Below are 23,602 nucleotides of genomic sequence, written 5' to 3' on the forward strand. Positions count from 1 at the left end.
ATCAAACATCAGTGTAGATAGCAACTTTATCCCTGTCATCTATGTTAGCACTTAAATGCTTTCTCATAAGAAATGAGTTTAACCCAGATAAGTAGAAGTCTTGGCATTTTCGTAGCTGTTTTCTTCATTCTAAGTCAAGGTTCACTCACACTTGCCTCTTTTCACCTCTCTGGGGGTATAAATGGGCACCTCGCGAGACTGTTTCTGATGATCAAGGAGTAAGAACCTCCAGCATAATGCAAAACACTGTATCAAGGAAAGTTTTAACTGACCTCTTGAAAATCCTGCTCAAACTTCCAGAGCTGCAGATATTGCTCCATTTTTAGCTGGTGTTTTTCCCAAAATCCATCAAAAGCTATTTCCATATCATGTACTTGAGTCAGCAATCTTAACAAAGCAAAGTCATAATTAAAACAGCGATTTGTGTTGCAGGTATGCAGATAAACCTGGTCTGGACGTTAAGAATTATAGGCAAAGTCACAGCCCATGACATTTGGTCCAGGTAGAGACTATCAGTGTCCACAGAACCTCCTCTATGAGCAAACTAATCTCTGTGAGACAACTCAGGAAGGAGTTCTCAGATTCCCAGAGGTCCAGGAATACTTTCACACTTAACAGGTAGCAGCAAAAATGTATAATTCCCTTTCAGAGGTATGAAATAAGTAACTCTAAACCCAGAAGAGTACTACTCACTTATTAATAGTTTGCCAGTCACCACAAATTTGCTGATGATTTTCAAGTCTTGAACTCACAGCACCCTCGGCATCAGGCACTTCCAGATTTGTTAGCAGGATTTTTCCTTCTTTGGTTACAGCTGTAATATCCTTCTGTACAAAGGCAAAATAGGATGAATCAGCCTGCTGGGAACCTACTCTGAATGACCTGGGGAAAAGGAAGCATACAGCAGCAGCATGCAGAATAGAAACAGCAGTTCTAGAACGGCCTTTGCTTTCATAAGTGAAAAATCAAGGAATACCTCATTACCACAGAATCCAAAAGCTGTGAGGATCTCCAAGAAGCCCTGCCTATTGAGATGGATTTGCAATCACTAATTTTATAAGATCCTTACAGACAGAAGTACCCCATGCTCGGTTTGTAGCCTCCTTCTGTCACAGGTAGAGAGTTCTAATTTAGGGACTTCCCTGGTGGCACAGTGGTTAAGAATCCGCCTGACAATGCAGGGCACATGGGTTTGAGCCCTGGTCCCAGAAGATGCCACATGCCACGGAGCAACTAAGCCCATGCGCCACAACTACTGAACCTGCACTCTCAAGCCACAACTCCTGAACCCGTGTGCCACAACTACTGAAGCCTGCGCACCTAGAGCCTGTGCACCACAACAAAGACAAGCCACTGCAATGAGAAGCCCGTGCACCACAATGAGGAGTAGCCCCTGCTCCCTGCAGCTAGAGAAAGCCCACGCGCAGCAACGAAGACCCAACACAGCCATAAATAAATTAATTAATTAATTTAAAAAAAAAGTTCTAATTTAATGTGGAAACAACCTAAGTGTCCATCAACAGGTGAATGGATAAAGAAGATGTGGTATATATATACAATGGAATATTACTCAGCCATTAAAAAGAATGAAATCTGCCATTTGCAACAACATGGATGGACTTGGAGGGTATTATGCTAAGTGAGGTAAGTCTGACAAAGAAAGACAAATACTGTATGATATCACTTATATGTGGAATCTAAAAAATACAACAAACTAGTGAATACAGCAAAAAAAGAAACAGCCTCACAGATATAGACAACAAACTAGTGGTTACCAGTGGGGAGAGGGAAGGGGGGAGGGCAAAATAGGGGTAGAGAATTAAGAGGTACAAACTACTATGAATAAAATGAGCTACAAGGATACAGCACGGGGAATATAGCCAATATTTTATAATAACTATAAATGGAGCATAACCTTTAAAAATTGTGAATCACTATGCTGTACACCTGAAACGAATATAGTATTGTAAATCAACTATACCTCAATAAAAAAAGAAAGTTCTAATTTATTCTATTCTATTTTGTTAATATTTTTAATGTGCTCCAATAAAGCAGTAGTAGTGTAATAAAGACTACCACCCTAGAAAGCATACAGTTACAAATAATATTTAATGCATATTCAGATATAGTTAGATACCTTTCCTACTAATCCTTAATTGTTACCAATCACTGCTGGCCATAAGTACTCTGTTACTTCACGTTTGGATTAATGAATTCACCATGAAGCATGTACTTCTATTCAGAAGGTCTTAACCTTAGAAGGATCTTGATCCTTTAGGGATCTAAGAGTGATCTATGACTCCCTTCAGGAGATGCAAAGGCCCTCTGAAATTTTAAGGAAAAATTTGGGTGCCCATGTATTTTCTGGGAACAGGTTCCAAGATACCACCACCAACACGAAATAATAACATAAACATTAAGAGCTACTGTTTATGAAGTGCCAACCATGTGTCAAACAATGTTTGACATACATCAGATACTTACTTCATTTCATCCTCACGACAGCCCTACAAGGTATGCATGTATCATCATCATCATCATCAACCCCATCGTACATATAAGGAAACTGAGACTCAGAGAGGGTAAGCAAATGACCAAGTCACTCAGCTTGTGAGGGACAGAGCTTTTTTTCCTTGAATAGAGTTTTGCTTTTAGATTATGATTCAAAATTTCCATTTCTCTCCTCTTCTTAACATAAAAATGTCACCTCCACATAGAGCTTGTATCTGTCAGTGCCCCCAGCACGCCTGTTATCGTACAAAGGACATAAGTTTTACAGGGATGCCTGGTGCTTGTTCAGATCATGCTCAAACTTTTGGGGGAAAGTGAATCTAAAAGTATTTGGTGATTGTCTGAAACGTGACTCAGAAGCCTTCACAACACAACACTCCAGACAACTGGGGAGGAGAGTAAGATCAACTTGCTAGCTATGGTCTATTGTAGAAGACATCAAGAACTAGTACTCTGTGGAAAAGAAAGCTTGTAATCAATTTAGCAATGTTTGGCTTGGTCACAATGCTAGTATATGGCACAGGTGGAACAAGAAACCAGGCCTCCTGACTCCTCATCAAGTTCTCCTTCTCCATTTCACAGTGTACCTCTGCTGGATGTTGAAACAGAACACCTGTCTGCCTCGTGATCCTCACTCTAGCTTTCCAAATGACAGGGCCTTTCTATAAGATACAGAATGCATGGCAACAAAAATGACTGTGGATCCCTTATTCTGGAGCATTGATAAACTATTCTATTTACAAATAAACAGCTGCTCAAGAGAATGCACCATTTAAACAAGGGACACTTCGATTCAACATATCCAGGACATCTTCCTCTTGTAAAGTATTCTTTTGTTTTTAACAGTGTGCTTTATAATATATAAATATCTCCTTTGTCTCCCTACCCAGCAATCTGTGTGAAATGGACACTGAACATCTCTCTATCAAAAGAAAGACTATGGGAAATTTTGGTTTGTCCCCTCTATCAGACATACCTTTAACAGGTGGTACCTTTCAGCACGAATTGCAAGGATTTCTTCTATTGCGGGAATATCATCTGGTAGTTCTGTCTCAGCCAGTTCAGTTCCAAAGGACTGTAACATCTGAGCCATGTCTTTCACTGTGAGGGCAAAATTTTCTATAGCCTGCAAAGAGCCCGTGATTCTTTTAATTGTATGGAAGTTCTGCCAGCATATCAAAACCTAGACCAGCAATTGTATTAACTTTCATTTAGGTATGACAGCAAACATATATACTATGAACTCTGCTGAGGAAAGCTGGCAATGCCCTCGACAATCAACTCTAACTTTCCATCTAAGCCCCTAAGAAACTAAAGTGAGGTGGAAAGTCTTCTCAAATGTCTTTTACCTAAACTTCCGTACTTATTTCTCGAACGCCGATGAAAACTCTTTCTTAAAGATGCCAGGTAAAGAGTAATTTGTTTTATTCTCTTGCAAAACACAGTGTTTCCTTATTCTATTAAATTCTGAAACTGCAAAATTATTTTATAATAACTTTACTTCTGAAGAGAAATGAGAACATCAAAGCCACTTTATATTTATCATTTATGAGCAAGTATTAGCATTTCAAACAAGGCAATGGACTAAGGTGACAGAGGAATATTAGTCACAACAGTTCATTTCAGGTACTGGGGAAGATTTGAAATTGTGACCCCCAAAGGCTCTGCTGCCCTAAAATGTCAAGTAAGGTTGGGTTGTTTATTTTGTTTCCAAAATCAATGACTCAGAGAAAGAAAGACAACATGTAGAGACCATATAAACCCTCTATTTACCATGCAACTCAAGGTGTCTGCTCTTTTATTTATAGCTTTATAGGTTATTAAAGGCAAGACACTGCTTATTTTGACAATACACTTTCATACGAGTGAACAGGACTGCTGAATGAAAATAAGGATGAGGAAAATAGAATCCTGATTGAATTAAATATCATTATTTCCTTCAGAAGGGTTCCCATATCTCTGGGATTTGGAGTAAAGATTCTTATAGGACAGATTCACACCTGTGAGGCACAGGGCCCTTGCCTATTCGTACATTTCTAGAACAGAAGGCATCTTTGCTACAAATCTAACTGCCCCAGGAGAATCACTAGGCTGATGAGATTAATAAGATTACTTGCATTTTTTGAGGGTGGACCATAGGCCAGCCACAATGCCAAACATTTTACATCTGTAATCTCATTTAATCTTCCTGATATTCCTATGAGGTAAAGTCTTATTCTTCCCATTTTATACTTGGAAAAACTGAGGCTGAGAGAGCTTTTACCACTTGCACAAAGTTATATCCCTAAAAATCAGCAGTGCTAGGATTTGAACCCAAACCCTTGGTTTCTTCAAGTTACTACATGGCCACAGGAGGGGGTGGGTAGAGTAGGATCTCCTTACTCCCTATAGGCCTCTCATTCAAATGCCATCCTCAGTGACTCTGCATCATTTCTAGATATTTCCTAGGGAAGAAAATCAAGATGTTGAATTATACATGTTTTTGAAAAATAGGAGCCCCAGAAACCTGTTTTTTCACAAGGAGGAAAAAAAAAAACTCTAGAACTAGATTTCAAAGCTGACACGAACTATAGGCTCTACGGTAAGGGCAAAAGAAACATACATTTCTGAAGATGATCCATTCACTGTGGCAGTACTGCAAGGTGCCGCCTAACTCAGGGGTTAACTGCTCGTCATCAATGTATGTCAGCAAATCACTAACTGAGCTCAGCATAACAACCTATATAAATAAGCAAGAAAGATACCGTTAACTGCCCTCCGTGGCATCCCTCCACACAGCCGTACAATGAACTTTAGCATTCATTTAGCAGAATGCTATCTTTTATAAATGGTTCTAACAATTCTCTCCTGTACATCCCCTCCCACATGGATACACTACCTTTCCTCAGGGAATAACAGTTGTCATTTACAAAACATTTCTCTGTAAAGTGAAAGTAATCTCCATAGAAACCCAAACACCTGATTCTCCCTGATCTAAAATTTTGCACTGTCAATGGTCAACCTTCTGAAAGAATGTTAAGCCCATAACAAAGTAAAAGGGCTTTCTGCAGTAAATTATAATTTAACAGGAGGGACTGATCTTTGCAAAAGTACCAAAATTTATGAGCACTCTATTCCTAACTCTAAAAACGTATAAAAATATCTTTTGGAAAAAAAAAATTTTTTACTCTGAACTAGCTCAGGATGTAAGTTCATGGGAGTTCAAATACATAAAACACACACTCATTTTTTTTTCTCTAAAAATAAAATGTCCTGATTTTATACACATGCACACATACATATATACACATATACAACATATGTGACATACATCTTTTTCCAAAGGAACTGCTTTGTTACAAGTTGATTAATCTTTTCCTCTATTTTAACAGTAGGAGCAGAAGACTTTTAGGCATTTTGATTTTACATTTTCGGAAGACAAATTCTATTTTTTTCTTTTACATGCTCTGTGACCACATGTAAAACATCAATAGCGTGGTGAAAAATTTTCATGAGAAAAGGGACAAAACATTTAAATACTCTTACTGGTAATTTGAGTATGAAATCTTCCTGACTAAATCGAAATCCAATGTCTGTGAAAGTTCGTTGGAGAAAACTGGTAGGACGAAGGACCAAAACCAAGTGCAAGTTCCCAGGGAAGGAAGCCTATAGAAAGAAAGACCACAGGAAAGCAAGAAAAAATTGTCAAAACATGCATTCAAGTGAGCACATGGCAGAAAATATATAGTTAAAGAAAACAAATTCTAAAGTCATAAAAGCCACTAAAAGGATAAAACTTCAAAAAATGGATATTGATAAAATCTAAAAACACGAAAATAGAAATAAAACTAATGTAAGGTCATCAGGTCAGATCCTCGCAGTTCTCGTGGCCTGGAATTTTCTCACACTAAAGTCAATCACAAGTTATGAAAAATTATACTCTTAAACTTCATTTTAAACTTAGTTGTTTGTACTCAAATTGCATTTAATCCCTGTAAAAAAGAATTAGGAGGCAGGTTTCTAGGATAGCCCTAAATGCCAAAGGGAGCTGAAATACTGAATACAGTAAACAATGGAAGAAAACTATTTTATGGACTCATATTTTTATTTCAGCCAAGCAACATTCACAGAATATCTTCTACGTGTCTACTCCATGTATTTAAGTGAATGATTATCAGGCACTGTTAACACTTGGTGTACACAAATTAATAAAATATAGTCCCTACCCAGCTTGCAAGAAAATGACAGTCTAATAGTAGAGTCCATTAGTATCATTTACTCTATAGGACGATAAGTTGATAAATGAAACAAGGGAATTAGAATAATATACAACAGGAAGTGGTAGCACAGAGCATCCTAGACCTAGGAATGTCAAAAAGGTCTCCCGTAAAGAGGAATAAATTGGATTAGAATGTTGTTCTGGTGCACCCATGTTTCCCAGCCTCTTAGAATACTGGCGCATAGTAGGTGGTCAAGAAATAATCGTTAAATGAAAGAATGCAAAAGACAAGGGGAGCGCTATGCAGAATTTGCAAGGTGTGGAATAGTATGGCTTGATATAAATGATAAAACACCACATATCAAACGCTTACTGTATACGAAGTATTTTGCCAACATTATCACAGTTCCTCTACATAATAATCCTGTGAATTAGTTAGGCTATCCTCTTTTACAAACAAAAAATAGTGAGGCTCATAGAGTTTAAGTATAACTTGACCCAGCTGGTAAAGTCTGAATTGGCACCCGAGTCTGCCCCACATCAAGAGGTCCCAGTCCAGAAAGCTACAGGAAAATGCTGATGGGGGTGGAGGGGTGCAGCAATGGGAGATGGTGCTAGAAAGATGAGCAGGAGCCAGATCAGGAAAGACCTTGGGTTTTTTCCTGGAGGCAAAGGGAGACTCAAGAGTTTTTAAGCAGCAGAGCAACACGATCAGATCTGCATTTTAGAAGGATCACTTTGGCTTTGGAAAAGGACAGGATTTGGACAAGAGTGGAAGCAAACAGATGAGCCTGAAGGCTGGAACAGTCATCCAAGCCAGGGATGGTGAGTTTCTGAACTGGAGCAACAGTAGCAGGGATGAGGGTAGAATTTAGGAGGTACTATCTGCAAGGCATGATGACTGGCTGTGTCTGATGAGAAAGGAAAGACTAGGACAATCTATTTCCAGATTTTTGGCTTGAGTAACTGGGTGAATGGTACGACCCTCACTGACATGGGAACACAAGAGAAGCAGGTTTTCAGGAGGGGGATATGATACTGATTCCCATTCCTTGACCTGTTGGAAGGGTCATCAGGACAATCTGATGATGTCCATCAGACAAATGGATATACAAGTAAGGAGGGAAAGAAGCCTACACTGGGAATGTAGAGTTGGGAGTCATCAGTCTCAGAACAGTGGATTAAAGCATAATAAAGCAAAATATGTCCAAAATGTTTAAAATACAGTCATCTTTTAGGAATGCTGGAATATTAATAATTGAACAAAACTATAAAACAAAAATTAATAAGATACTGTGGAGGCGGGGGTATATGGGAACTCTGTACTTTCTGCTCAATTTGCTGTGAACCTAATCCCGCTCTAAAAAATAAAGTCTATTAAAAAAAAAAGAGTAACTTTCATAGAGGGATAAGACCTAGACTCTGAAATGACATTCAAAACTGGAGATTTTTAAAATTCAACTTGAGATGATGATAAAAACATAAACAAGTGGCAATGAGAACTAGAGTCAGGGAAAGAGAACTGAGTGTGATACAAATAGGTAAAAGAAAGGAGCACAAAATTAAATCAATTAAACTAAACAATGATGACAAATAGACACGAATCGGGATGGCTATCTACCTGAAAACTCCTCTAGGTGCCCATATCTGTACTACCCTCTCCCTTCATGAGAAACTACTTCCCCTCCCTTCAAAATTCATATGTTGAAACTTAACCCACAAAGTGAAGGTATTTGGTGGTGGGGCCTTCAGGAGATGATTAGGGCATGAGCATGGAGCTCTCATGAATGGGATTAGTGCCCTTACAAAAGAGACCCCAGAGAGCTCCCTCACACCTTATGCCATGTGAGGACACTGAGAAAAGATGGCCATCTATGAACCAACCAGGAAGTAGGCTCTCACCAGACACCGAATCTGTTGGCACCTTGATCTTGGACTTCAGACTCTAGAACTGTGAGAAATAAATTTCTGTTGTTTATAAGCCACACAGTCTATGGTATTCTGTTATAGCAGCCCATAAGGACTAAGACAACCTCCTATTGTTCTTTTTTTTTAAATAAATTTATTTGTTTTATTTATTTATTATTTTTGGCTGCGTTGAGTCTTCGTGGCTGCACGTGGGCTTTCTCTAGTTGTGGCGAGCGGGGGCTACTCTTCATTGCGGTGCACAGGCTTCTCATTGCAGTGGCTTCTCTTGTTGTGGACCACAGGCTCTAGGCGTGCAGCCTTCAGTAGTTGTGGCATGCAGGCTTCAGTAGCTGTGGCTCGTGGGCTCTAGAGTGCAGGCTCAGTAGTTGTGGCACATGGGCTTAGTTGCTCCGCGGCATGTGGGATCTTCCCGGACCAGGGCTCAAACCTGTGTCTCCTGCATTGGCAGGCAGATTCTTAACCATTGTGCCACCAGGGAAGCCCAACCTCTTATTATTCTTAATATTGGTTTCTAATGAGAACTGTTCTGTTTCTTCATGACCTTGCCCTTCTAACATACAATGATTTGTAGTGGGATGAAAATTTGATGTAAAAAGTCCCACACTAGGGTTTTTCAAACTAGCGCTGAGGGAAGGAAACTTTGAGGGTGCAGTTCCAGAGCTACTGGTAGCCATGACCCCTGCTGCTACAGGAAGCTTATTCCAGAGAACAAAGCCAACAATGTATAGAGAACTGGAAGTAGAGACAGAGAGTCCCAATGATAATGTGTATCCTACCGTCTATTATGTACATAATGTCTATTATATTTTATGCTAAGAATGGTACATACTTGCCATAGTTATTATAAGAATTAAAAGAAATAATGACTATAAAGCTACTTTGTCAACTCTAAAAAAATTAATAAGATAGTTTTTTTAATTTACCTTGGGTTCCTGGACCTAAAGAAGAACAAGCAGACTTAGGTAGAAAACTTTTTCGGAATATGGATAAAGGCTTGCTTAAGGGGAAACTCTGACAGGGACTTGTGAGAACTCTGGACCTACTTCTAGACTGACAGCACTAAGTGTATTTCTATCCTATTCACTTTAGGAGTTAAGCCTTTCCTTCTCCTTCAGATGGGCAAATTACCAGTATAATTATTATACTTAACCTGCCTTGCCCCAGCTTATTTTTTCACTTTTAAATGAAATCGAAAGCATCCTACTTTTGCCAACACTTAAAGCACTATTACTTTTATTGTTTCATGGATTCTAGGTTGATCTGCTCTCATTGTCTTTTTTGTCTCTGACTTTCCTTAATGTCATATTCTCTGGTATTGCATTGGAATTCTCTAGATGCAACACCCTAGGGATGACTAACTTAAAGCCTGGAATACTGACCCACCTCCAAAACTGGGGTGGGGAGGATACTATGGGAGCAGAGAAGACCATGTGGCAACTCTCTGCCCCGAGGTCAGGCCCTGGTCTCTAACCTGCCACTCTTAGGAGAACAAGCAGCCAGGCCCTGGGACAGCTGATCACACAGCAGGGAACAAAGTAGAGAGGAGAGAGAAGCAGAACCACTGTTCACAGCATCCATGGGGAAGAGAGTTCAGGCAGGGTTTGGGGGTATTCAGCTGCTCCTAAGTCAGGGATTTCATGTTGGCTGTTTTATTAAATCAGTTATTCCGTCTATTTGATAAAGTGGTTTATCCCAAACATTGAAAGCTGAATAAAATGCTTCTAAAGATATTTCTACATTCTAAGCAGATCATTCTTAAGTAAAACTTCCTGATTATTTTATCATACCTTCTCCTCCCTTAATTCCTTCAAAATGTTTAGTGATTCGCTCATCACAGAAAGCCTATAGGACTTCCCTGGTGGTCCAGTGGTTAAGACTCCGAGCTCACAATGCAGGGGGTCTCGGTTCAATCCCTGGTCAGGGAACTAGATCCCACATGCTGCAAGGAAGATCCTATGTGCTGCAACTAAGACCCAATGCAGCCAAATAAATAAATAAATATATATATATTTTTAAAAGCCTACAAATATTTGCATTTCTAAAGAAAATGCACTATCAAGAATGAACACTTCATTTATTGCCTGTATAATTACATTTGCAATGTTGTTCATTATAGGATAATTTTAGGACCTTTATTGAGCTGCCATGCAAATCTTCCTAGAATACATGGATTCTGTTAACCCAATAGCTACTCTCAAATCTAAGCCATTTGAAGGAACAAATAACTTGTAGGCAATAGTTATTATTTAGTAGGCAAAACTACTAAACAATTGGGTGGCATTCAAACAATTCATTTGATTTGTCAGAGTTATTTTTTTAGAAAACTAAATCATACAGTTCAGACCAGGCATATTGTTTCTATGCCTCACATTCATCAGATCCCATGTATGAATCAGAAAAACTTGATTTTTTAATCCCAGTCCCACTCACTTATCCCAAATTTAAATAGGTGCTTGTCAAACTAGTTATAGTAAAACCACAACCTCATGTGAATGACTTTTAATAGCTTCTCTCCAGCAAAAAAAAAAAAAAATATATATATATATATATGTATACACATGTACATATATTTACATGTATCCAGGACCCCTCAAAGCCTTAAGGTAGGGACAGGAGATTGGTTAGCTGGCCATGGGTGGGAGTGTTGTTTTTTATTGAATGACTATTATGAGAATTATCCTCATCATGATATTATGACATCATACTAAGTATTTTACATGCAATAGGTTCTTTTATCCTCATTTCACAACTAGTCAGTTCCAGCTAAACGCTGTCATGTGGGAAGGTGGGCCCAGCTCTGCCAAAGCTGTGATTTCTCAAAAGAAGCCAGAAATCCAGACTTCTGTGGGAAACACGATTTTCAAAGATGGGAAACAAATGGAAAGTTTGTTAAAGCACTGGATGGTCTCAACAAAACACATGTATGGAGCACCAGTTTGCAACCTTGGAACTAAAGCTTCATACATCTGAACCTGGGCCAGTATCAACGCTCTGTCCACTTCTCTGGCTGTGATCGCTGGCTATGAGAATCTGGAGGGGACAGGGCACTCTTGAGAAATTTTAACCTGAAAGGCCATTTTGGATTTAGGGTGAGTCTGCATGTGTTTGCATGTGAGCATACAAATAGGTATAGAGACAGATTCTATTCTTTATATACAGATATTTGCATAACTAAAAGATTCAAGATAATCTATTTTAAAGCCGCTATTGAAATGAACATTCAAACAGCATATCACATATCATAAACAGGATCAGATGCACGTATCTTATAGCAAATATAGCGCAAGCCCCCTGAGGTTTCCCATTCGGTTTGGGGAAACTACATTTCTACATTCTCTGGTATGCTGCCTTAAAGATCTCTAATCTGGATGGTTATATAAACATGAAAAGGCACAGTTTCTATTTTCTCCAAAATCAAACCCTAGATTTGCAAACTATAAATCGTTTTTGAGAGCTTGTCAAAAAAGCAAAAAGATGTGAGCAAGGGTCAGCCTTGTTTTCTTTTATTGCTTTCTTCTTTACCAAAAAAAAAAAAGCATGCAGCATGAGAGAGGAAACAGCATTGGTTTTAGGCACTGGTTGCAGGCTTTTTTTTTTTGGAGTTCCAACATGTGACTGCTTAAAGGCGCCTCAGTAAAAATGAACATGCCGCCTGTCTTCATAGGGCTCAGAGCCATTTCTCCCGTTTCTGAGCACGGCCCCACCCCAGCCCTCGGCAGCAGCTCCGACCGGTTCTTCAAGTTAAGGCACACAGAATTCGTTTTCTCTCCCCTTCCCCTCCTAGAGAAGACATTTACTCCCTTCTCCTCATGCCTGTCTTCCGATCACCCAGTTATATGGCCTCACGGCAGTTTGGACAGCAATAACAATGACAAAAGGCATGGCTTTTTCACTACTGAAGTCTGGAAATTAACCTTGTTTAATATTCTTTTGTGCGGCATCTCAGCCGGGCAATTCATACACCCTCTGCTCGCTTTTCAGTTATTCTAGTTATTTCTTTAAAAACGCTTACAATGGCTGATGCCACATAAAAATTTGATTATTTTACTATGAAAACAATTTATATTCCTAGAGCTTTTTCTTTGCATCCTTAGGGCAGAGAAATGCAGTCACAATAAGAGGGAAACCAGGCCAATCTGAATGCTAAGGACAAGCTCTTTCCAGGACCCTTAACCCTTTCCAGGACACATACTTAACAACGCACAGGCTGAATGCAAACTCAGACTTGCTGCCTCGCATTTAGGAATAACTTGACCTTGACATCTAGAAAATGGGACAAATACTAACAGTAAAAACAAATGTTTGAAAAAAAACAAACAAAAACAAATGTTTGAAACAATTTAGCAACATGGAGCCTACTGAACAAAACTATTATAATTTCATATTATAATAGTTACAGAATATAACTATTACAGAATATAAAATACTGAATTGTTGGCATGTGATTGACCTCGATAAGGTCCAAACTATCACGTTAGAATACACTGGGAAACATCTTGTGACCTCAAGCTACAGAGAAGAGTTTCCAAGGCCGTTAGCTACTCCTGCACTCTTCCCACATACCCCACCCTTAAAGAGTATAGAAAGGAAGAGCTACTCCACAGATACCCAAATAACTTGCCAAGTGATCTCAGGAGCGGGACAGTCCCAGGCAATACTCTTTTCCTTGTGATTCGCCCTTCTTGTCCCATATCCATTCTCAACCCCCTCACTTGTTCACACTCATTGCAATTTCCACCAAGTAGCCAGTTTAAGCCTCTCTTTGGACTTTAAATCCACTGCTACCATCCTTCCAGGTGCTACCTATCATAGCCTCTAGAATCAGCCCAACTCCAGAGATCCTTCCAAGTCAAACTATGGTGTCACCAACTGAGTTGCAAATTTTTCACTCTGGTCAGGCCCTATGCATGCAAGCAGAACAAATTTGTCTTCCACCATAGTTCTGGGCTTCAGGCTTAATCCAATCAATTTCATTTCAAGCTAGCTGTTCATAGGGACCACTTAAAGTAATTCATTTGAGAGAAAAAGAGAAGAAAGAAACCAAGAAGGTAATAGACACATATGCTCTTCCTGAAGGTCCAAACAAACGTCATCTCCTTTGTGAGCCCTTCCCTACCAACTAGAAGTTCTTTCATAATAGTTATTTATGAACATGTCCTACCTTCTCTGCTAGACTGAAAGCTCCTTCAGCTCTGTAGCCATTCCATGTTTACCTTTGTAACCCATGTTGTGTGTGGCACAGTACTAGATATATCTATTCACTGAGTACTTGTGTGCTGTATTAATTTGTGTGTATATTAAGGGATGTGCATCTACACGAAACAAAGTTCAGAACTGAGAAAACATCTATGCATATAAAGGAATTAGGAATTTTCTGAAAGCTTAAGTAAATTACTTTTGATAACAAAAGTACTAACGTCAGTTGCACTCAGTATTGCAAAGCATATACACAGGCATCTCTTGTGCACCATGAATTGTCTGTTAAAAGTCTGAAGCTATTATTCGCATAATACAAAATCATGTGTAGAGCTGGAGATACAATTTTGTCATAATAAAAAGATTCATATCCTAAACTGTAATTTTTAATATATCATTTTGTGTCAAGAGCTTTATTAGAAAATAAACCGGGCTTCCCTGGTGGCGCAGTGGCTGAGAATCTGCCTGCTAATGCAGGGGACACGGGTTCGAGCCCTGGTCTGGGAAGATCCCACATGCCACGGAGCAGCTGGGCCCGTGAGCCACAATTGCTGAGCCTGCGCGTCTGGAGCCTGTGCCCCGCGACGGGAGGGGCCGCGATAGAGAAAGGCCCGCGCACCGCGATGAAGAGCGGTCCCCGCACCGCGATGAAGAGTGGCCCCCGCTTGCCGCAACTGGAGAAAGCCCTCGCACGAACCGAAGACCCAACACAGCCAAAAATAAATAAATAAATAAATAAATAAATAAATAAATAAATAAGAAAATCCTTTAAAAAAAAAAAGATTCATATCCTAAACTGTAATTTTTAATATATCATTTTGTGTCAAGAGCTTTATTAGAAAATAAACCGGGCTTCCCTGGTGGCGCAGTGGCTGAGAATCTGCCTGCCAATGCAGGGGACACGGGTTCGAGCCCTGGTCTGGGAAGATCCCACATGCCACGGAGCAACTGGGCCCGTGAGCCACAACTACTGAGCCTGCGCGTCTGGAGCCTGTGCCCCGCAACGGGAGGGGCCGCGATAGTGAAAGGCCCGCGCACCGCGATGAAGAGCGGCCCCCGCACCGCGATGAAGAGTGGCCCCCACTTGCCGCAACTAGAGAAAGCCCTCACACGAAAACTAAGAGACCCAACACAGTCATAAATAAATAAATAAATAAATAAATAAATAAATAAATAAAAGAAAATAAACCGTTTACTTACCCATTGATGTTCACTGTCATTCAACAACAATAAAATTCTTACTGGTTTATTTCCCTGATCTTACTTTTGATTCCAAGTGTCATTTTTTTCTATGACTGATTTTCACTCTCTTATTTTTTGTGTGTTGTCTTGATTATTTAAATAAGCAAGTATTATATTTTAAATCACAACATCAACAACATTACCTTAAGTTTTGAAAGAAACCTTGCTGATGACCAGTTAGTTATCAAATTAGCTAGTGTTACTTCGTATCTCTCCAAAATACATCTAAATATCCCTTCAGAAATTTGCTGGGAATTTAGTATACAAGTGAACCAACGATGGGAAAATTTGAAAATGTATCTGAAAGGAGAGATTTCTAAATTCTAGCTTATAAAGAACAGTGAGTCACTTTTTTTCCTTTAAGAAACAGTTGTCAACAGGCTAGAAATCTGCATCTTTCAAGTTTGAATATGGGGAAGAAATGAAATCAGAAAGATTTCAAATCATCAGACTTCAACATTTTTTCACTTGTCCGGTAACACCCAGGAAGGGCTGCCTTTTTAAATGCTGATGAAGTCGTCTCCAGATCTGTCCATGATATCATACTCTACTTGACCATGGTGAAAGGAAGGATGAATCCTTTCGTTACATATTATTTTAACTAGTCACTTAAAGCTACTGTGCCCAACGATTCAAAATTGCTCATACAATCTTGAACAAATACCATGACGGATTGTGCTTCCTCATAAACTTGATCACGTTTAGATTTTGAAATTACATTCTACCACCTTGGCCTTAACATTCCCCTGTGTCCGTATCACAGGAATCACATCAATGCAGTCCATGCAAACACAAGTCTCCATTCTCGCCCTCTGTCCTTAAAAGCCCCATTCAGCAGTTTGTGCTATAGCACCATGCTGCCGCATCCCTGCACTTGAACTTGGCAATAGGCTTTCCAGGACTGCAGGCAGAGCCCTTACCGCATTCCTTCTGAACCTCATCTTGCCTCTCGGGGGAGTTGCTTCTGCCATCTCGCCTATACACAATAACACTCTTCTTTTCCAATTGTCAATGCCACATTGATGAAATATGAGCCGCTTCTTAGGTAGTATTTAAAAGCGGCAGCCAAAAATCTCTATCAAACAAAGCTACCGTAGCTGCTTCCATTACCACCGTGGCAGCGCTGCAAAAAAACCACTATCCCTGATTCGTCAGCTGACAGAGCCTTCCCTGCTGCTCATTGTAATTCAGAGTCGACACATTCCCCCAATTACTCAGCCTGATTGAACCTCATGGATTAGCTGGTGCTGGACTGCTCAAGAAGATCAGCCTCGTCCAGGGAGTGGAGGAAGGAAAAAAAAACGACTCTCCTCCTAGGGGCTAGATGGGACTGGCTTTCTCCTCTGCGCAATTTGATTTTTAAGGTGGAATGCTAAGAATCTTTGTGAAGGTAGTATTAACTGATATCTTTAATATTGTCCTACCCTGGTCTGTAACTTGAAATTCAATTCTGTTTTTTTTTTTTTTAATTAAATTCTATTCTGGGTTTAAGCCTTGTGAAAGGTTAATAGCTTGTGAAATTTTGGCCAGATGATAATCTAGAAAGAGCAGAACGTGCAAACTTTCTAAGACGGATAGGATTCTCTCCCAAATGAACATTTCCCCAAAATGTATAACTAAAAAACAAAAAATTTTGTCTCATCATTATGAAGTATAGCCTAACTGCGTAGTTTCTTTTGGAATCTAGAAATTAAGATCTTCAAATTGAATTATATAATTACTTCATAGACACTAGTTTAAAATAATGTACTAAAGACAGTTAGACCGATCTACACAATGGCCATTTTCACCAGAAATTCTTTCTGAATGTCAACTTTTGTTCTTGAAATTGGCTTGCATTCAATATTTACCTCTATTGCAAACAGTGTCCAATGGCTATTAATGGTTGAGATATAATTAATGTGCTTTTGAGTATGGGTATAGAAGCTCTACCATAAGCAGAAACATTTAAAATGCTAAAAAGAAACAACGCTTAAACTAATCTATAGCCAGTTACATGTCATCGTCACCTGCCGTCCCCCCACCTCCCACTCCTGCCCGGCTGTTCTGCAAGTAAAGCGACCTTGGGCTCAAAGCTCTTTGTTGGGCATACTTCACACTTCCCCACTGAGAGAGCATTCCCTAGGGAAACAGAAAGGGGAGCATCACCTCCCCTTTCTGTTGGGGTCAACAAAGTCATTATTCCTTTATTGACCCCAAACCAATAGTATCAAGACCCAATTTTGTACTTCTCTTTTGGGAAAAACAAGACCTCTGTTCTAAGCAATCTATTTGATTAATAAAAATAAAACTTTACCAAAAAACTGATGCCATGTGCCAACCAGTCACTCAGTGAAAATTAATCTCATCAAGCAGGTAGTTTTGGCCAAAAGAAAAAACGCTGGGCTGGGTGATAAAAAAATGTTTTATTGTAACAAGTGCTATATTTAGTATTAAATAATTGATTATTGTCATAAACTAAAGTCTGCTCAATAAGCCCAAGGACCGATCCTAAAGGCCAGGGCACGATAAATACCTTTTATATGATTCAGCCCATTGATAGGGCTCAATAGTACCTGCAGGCCAGATGTACTCTCTCCAAAGGAATTTTTACCTTTTTCTAAAAAAAATTTAATGTATTTGTCTCTCCACATGTCATTTGGAAAATGATAGGAAGCAGCAGGTATTTGACCTTGGATTCAACACGTAATCTTTCCAAAATGCATATATCAATGTAATTCCCTCATCTATGGGACAATTATAATGATACCTGCCCACAGGACTTAATCAGGAAACAAAGAGAATCAACATGAGTTAATAAATGTGAATGCCTTTGAAAAAGCAAAAATGTATTATCCAAAATCGAGGTTTTACTATTTTATTCTGGTAACTTTTATGAACCTGGAATTAACTCTTCTCTTCATTGCTTAGGATTAAACACTTCTGTTATAAAAAAATAAACAAAAAACCACCTTGCTGACTTGCCCAAGATGAGGAATAATTCATACTGGGTATGAGAAGAATAATGATCTCATTCATTTTACCATCTGAGTGCCAGTGTATTTCTTACACTCGTCAGCAAGTTAGTAGAGCAAAAAGAACACTGGCTCATAAGTCCAACAACCTAGATTTTTTTCTTGCCTTCACAACTAAACCAACTGCCTCTGCTGGGTGTGGCCTCCCGCGTGAGTCCGGAGACAAGGAAGAATTTCAGATGGCTGATGACATTGGACTGTCAAAGAAAAACATATATTGATTCCCAGCTACTCTGGTCTGATAGAGGAAGGTGACTGCATGGCACTTTTGCGGACAGCCCCACTCTTACCAGCTCAGGAGAAGTCTATGGGTTCCTCACCTCCCTCTTCTTCTATGAAAGAGAAGTGTCAGACAATATCCAGATGAGCCTAATCATGTAAAAGATCATCTTGGCTGTGGGCAGGATTGCATCTCTCATATTGTCTCCTTTAGGGAAACTGTTTTTCCTCTCTGGGTCTTGGAGAGCTGGGGACTAGCTTCCAATAGGGACAATATGTCATTTTGCAGGTGAGTCCCTTCCCTCTCTACCCCAGGGGAAAAAAAAGTCTAGAAAGATACACACCAAAATGTTAAAAAGTGCTTATTTCTGGACAGTTCGATTACTGACTATTGTTTTAAACCTTCTTCTTTATACTATTCCATATATAATAAGTATACAGCAACACACCTATTTCCATTTTTTAAGCAGTTCTCATAAAAAAATTGCCTTGCTTTGAAAGGCATAGGGGACCATGAATCACTTCTCACTCAACTTGAACCATTAACTACTCATTCTTTCCTATTAGGTTTTATTTTGGGTAGAGTTGGTTAGCTCAATCTCCTCTACCAATTCGCCTCTCTAGTTTCCCACCTCCCCATTCCATCTATTTTTATTGTCTCCATCAGTATCAAAATAAGCTGTACCCCACAAACAGAAAGTATAATGCAAAACAAAGTCAAGAAGTTACTGTAGAATACAAATGTAAAACAGTTAGCTAGTGGGAAGCAGCCGCATAGCACAGGGAGATCAGCTCGGTGCTTTGTGACCACCTAGAGGGGTGGGATAGGGAGGGTGGGAGGGAGGCTCAAGAGGGAGGGGATATGGGGACATAGGTATGCATATGGCTGATTCACTTTGTTGTACAACAGAAACTAACACAGCACTGTGAAGTAATTATACTCCAATAAAGATCTACTTAAAAAAAAAGAAGTTACTGTAGAATAAATTGGTACTCACTGAGATTTTTTGGAGAGAGATTTTGAGAGAAGACCAGGTATCCAGTCGTCGATCAAGAATAATGGTAAATCGGGAGTCAGATCCATTTTGCCTACAAGATGAGAGGAAATACTCTGTTTTTCTTAGTAATAACCCAACTTTGCTAGATATGTCCTTACTTCTGATTATTTCATTTACATGTGATGCCTTGCCTGAAGACAGATTTGGAAAGTTATCACAAAGTGCTACAATGGAAAGCCAATTTAATTCCATATTCCACTACTCACTATTTAAAATTTCTTTTTTGTCACTAATGTCAATCTTTTAAATAGGCAAGTAATAGTGTCATGCAGGTAGGCCACTAAAATGGATTCGGAATACTACGATTTGGGGCATGGGAAAACCTTATAGACAGCTGTCCTTCATGACGTCAGATGTAACTTCATGGCAATCCATCAGGAGTCAATGATCCATTCATTCATTCATTCATTCAGAAAAACACTGTTAAATACATATCCCTACCTCTTGCCTGCTCCTTGAGGGAAGGCAGTGTAATGGATAATAAAACTTTCATTTGCCCTAAAAAGACCACTTTCAAGCTTTAAGGGGTGCAGTGTAAATTTAGTTTTCTGGGATTTGATTTTTGTTCATGAGGTTCTTCACAATATTATGATTTTAGATTCCTGCCTTCTTAGTCTTCAGGATTAATAACCAGAAAATGTTTCCTTTAAAAAATTTGTTTTCAACCTAAATAAAATCTTTAAGGAAGCTTTTGAAACTTTCCCCTTAAAGCATTCTCATCTCAAATGATTTCTAATATCAAGTAACTCCTAATCCATTCCAATATCACTTTTGAGTCTATTTAACTTTCAGTCTTCTTATTTTATCCTTGGAAGAAATGAAGAATAGCTGTCTAGCTACTGGCTAGTGAGAGTTCCTTTTAGGCGAATTAAAGGCTTTATGTATGATCATCATTTTTAACCTATGTTCTTCTGCATGGGGACAAATACTTCTAGGCCCCCAATTTGGTTTTCATAGATCCTCAGTATAATTTTTATAGCAATTTAGGTAGCTGTCAGCTTCCCCTTCTAAGTTATTTCTTATCTACTCTGAAGGTGAGTCTTATGATCATTTACAATAACAAAAGCCACACTAAAACACCATTTTCCTGTTACTACATTCAAATGGGTAGCCAATAGAAACCGAACTGAAAAAAAATGTAACGAAATGCTATACCTTGCAACAGACGTCAAGTAAGTCAGCACTTTTGCTATCACCTCTTCTGGTATGCATCTGAAATTACAATTTTCCGGAAACGTAATGATCCAAGCATTGTCCTTTCCCCGGCCACCTAAAATAGTATAAAAAACCAAATTAGCATTTATGCGACAACAATGTTAAGAAAGAGGATTTTAGATTTGAGAGGGGTGGTTAGAAGACAGTCTGGGGCCAATGCAACTTTTATAAGGATGATGATCTCCACAGAAACCAAAACAGCACCATGCTCCTGCTGAAGTCTAAAAAGTGGCAGGGTGGTTTTGAAATAAAAAAGGAGAAAGAAAGAAAGGGAGGAAGGGGGGGAGACAGAGAGAAAGAAAGAAAGAAGAAAAGAAAGGAAGAAAGAGAAGGAGGGAGGGAGGGAGGAAGGAAGGAAGAAAGAAAAAGAAAGAAAGAGGGGAGGGAGGGAGTAGAGAAGGCAAAATGAGAAAAAATTTCACAGAATATGTATAATAAATGCAGTTGAAAATAGAGCTGATCACTCATATTGGACAACCATGGGTATTGGGAAATAACTGTTTCTATACCAGTGTTATGAGCCTAAATTCAAAGTGAGTCACTGACAGCTTGATAACAAGTGGAAACCTTGATAAAACTGACCACTTAGAGTCATGGTGAGCATGAAAACAGTATAGGATACAAGCTATAGGAAATAAGTGATGTTCTAACGGATTGGTGGAAGAAACAATATAAGCAATAATACCAACAATGGAATAGGAATCTTACTAATGCAAAGAAAGAAAGACCACAAATTCTCCATGGGTTAAAATTCAGTGTGCACCCCACTCCACAGCCCTCTACGCAGCCTGGAGGATTGAGAATGAAAGCCACCTAGTGCAGGGATGAGCCTTAGATGTGCCTAAGGTCCCACTCTGTAGTCAGCCTAACACCTGGGCACAGAGTGGGTGCTCAATACATATTAGTGCTAAATGGAAGTTGAAAGATTATTTTAGGAGGAAAGTTGTACAGTGGCCTTTGAATTTAGCTTGCTAAAAGAAATTTTTTGAGAGGTTTAGTTGTAATTCTCATTTGGCTAAATTTAAGTGAATAAAGAAAGGTACAGGATATAAAAAAATTCAAGATGCAATAAAACTATGACAAAGGCAAAGGAGAGAAAGTAGAATGATAAAGCAACTAATTCCAAAAGAAAGCAAAAATGGAGGGAAAAAAACGAAGAATAGGACAAATAGAAAACAAATAGTAAATGATAGGTTTAAACTGAGCCATGAATAATCACATTAAATGTAAACGATTTTGACACCCCAATTAAAAGTTAGAGATCGTCAAATTGGATAAAACAATCAAGACACAACTATATATTGCCTACAAGAAATATACTTTAAATATAAAGGCACAATGCATTAAAAGCAAAAAGATGGAAAAAGATATAACATGCTAAGTAGTCAAAAGGAAGGTGTCTAATTTTAGACAAAGAAGATTTCAGAGTCAAGATTAAGAAGATCATTTGATAATCAAACAGCAGTAAATTCATCAAGAGGACATAACAATCCTAAGCGCTTATGTATCTGATAACAGAGCTTCAAAATACATGAAACAAAAATGGATGGAGCTGCAAGGAGAAATAAACAAATCCAGATTTTAGTCAGAAATTTCACCACCCCCTCAATAAGTGATAGAACAAGTAGACAGGAAGTTCACTAGGAAACAGTATGCCTGAATAACAATCTCAGCACTGTGACTTAATTTACGTTTCTAGAACACTCCATCCAACAAAAGCAGAACACATATTCTACACAAGTGTACTTGGGAAAGATCAAATTCATTCCTTGCCTTAATCTTTACCAATGGAAACTGAAGGGAGGTCCCCATTCCCATAGTATCTGTTGAATCAAACTAGACCAAAGTAATAAATCAAATGATGATAAATCTTTATAACATTCTAGACTTAAAGAGCAGGATGAAGAAAGATAATCATGAAAAATGATGGCACCCACCCAAGAACTTTAAAGGAACTCAAAGGAGAAACTGTACAACTCTGAACCAAGAGATTAGCCAGTCATGAAACAAAGGGCCTCTATAGGTACCGTATGGTGTAGAACTAGGAATATAAATAATATATAACATATAATGCTCTCTCTCTATATATATATTATACATAATATAACTTAGACTTGCCAAGCAACACTTAGGCAAACTATACCTGTCAAAGGAAAGAATGTTGGTTCTTGTTAAGGACAGATTGTCATTGACTAATCTATAAACCGTTATTACCGCTGAGTACCTACAAGTGCTATACTAGGTAGTAAACATGCGAGAAAAGAACAGGGAGATATTTATATTCTTAATTGGGAGGTTTTCAGTATTTTTCCCATTAGGAACCCTTTCTTCAAAAGAAACGATAGGCATAAGCATTTTTGAAAACAACTACAAAAATCAGATAAGGAAAGAAGTTGTGGAGCGGGATCTAGGTCTGGGAACAGGTCCTGAGGGTGGTTCTATTTGGAACACAGTTGGAAAAACACTAAGAAGCTTCAGTAAAATCCCTGAATCTCAACAGTGAAAGCATATCACACATTTATACCACTTATAAAATAAAACATAAAATCACATTAATTAAGTCACCACAATTACCGCTAATTATAATCATTAAAGCAGAGGCCAGATTGAAGTGTCCAATTAGGATCATCTGTAAAGTAAATGTTTGTTTAGTAAACCGAGCATGTAGGTATCATTTCAGAAGAAATAATTAAACTACTTAAAAGGAATAAGATGGTCTCTTGTACTCTCAACACCTAAGAAGGATTTTCATGCAAACAATTCATATACTCGTAAGTTCTTCTTATCTGTTTAATACAATAAATATAATGTTTAATGGCATAGTTCAAGTTACTCTAACACCTGAAAGGAATCTGCTTGTCTTTAGGCAAAGCCTTCCCTAGATATCTGACCAAATTAAAAAGACAAGGGTGGTTTCCCATTGCTATATCTCTAAAAATATGTAATTCTTTTGAGCAGCATTATTCACAATAGCCAAAAGATGCAAGCAACCCAAGTGTCCATCAATGGATAAATGGATA

General features: G+C 38.7%; 1 protein-coding gene across 10 annotated transcripts in view; it reads right to left on the minus strand.

The window, feature by feature from the left end:
* MCF2 (MCF.2 cell line derived transforming sequence) overlaps positions 1–16,336 on the minus strand; it is a 66,054-nt gene extending 49,718 nt beyond the window's left edge. For 8 of the 10 annotated variants that reach the window (XM_028165022.2, XM_057539149.1, XM_057539143.1 and 5 more), the window contains exons 1-6: positions 15,997–16,336; positions 6,037–6,156; positions 5,114–5,230; positions 3,488–3,637; positions 694–827; positions 273–387 (exon numbers count right to left, since the gene is read on the minus strand). In XM_028165022.2, coding sequence (XP_028020823.2) covers positions 273–387; positions 694–827; positions 3,488–3,637; positions 5,114–5,230; positions 6,037–6,156; positions 15,997–16,047 — 687 coding nt within the window. In that variant the 5' untranslated portion in view covers positions 16,048–16,336. The remainder of the gene's footprint in view (positions 1–272; positions 388–693; positions 828–3,487; positions 3,638–5,113; positions 5,231–6,036; positions 6,157–15,996) is intronic. The other 2 variants (XM_057539148.1, XM_057539147.1) reach the window with 1 other exon arrangement.
* Positions 16,337–23,602: the final 7,266 nt, after the last annotated feature.

The sequence above is a fragment of the Balaenoptera acutorostrata genome, chromosome X, assembly GCF_949987535.1.
Source record: "Balaenoptera acutorostrata chromosome X, mBalAcu1.1, whole genome shotgun sequence".
NCBI lineage: Eukaryota > Metazoa > Chordata > Mammalia > Artiodactyla > Balaenopteridae > Balaenoptera > Balaenoptera acutorostrata.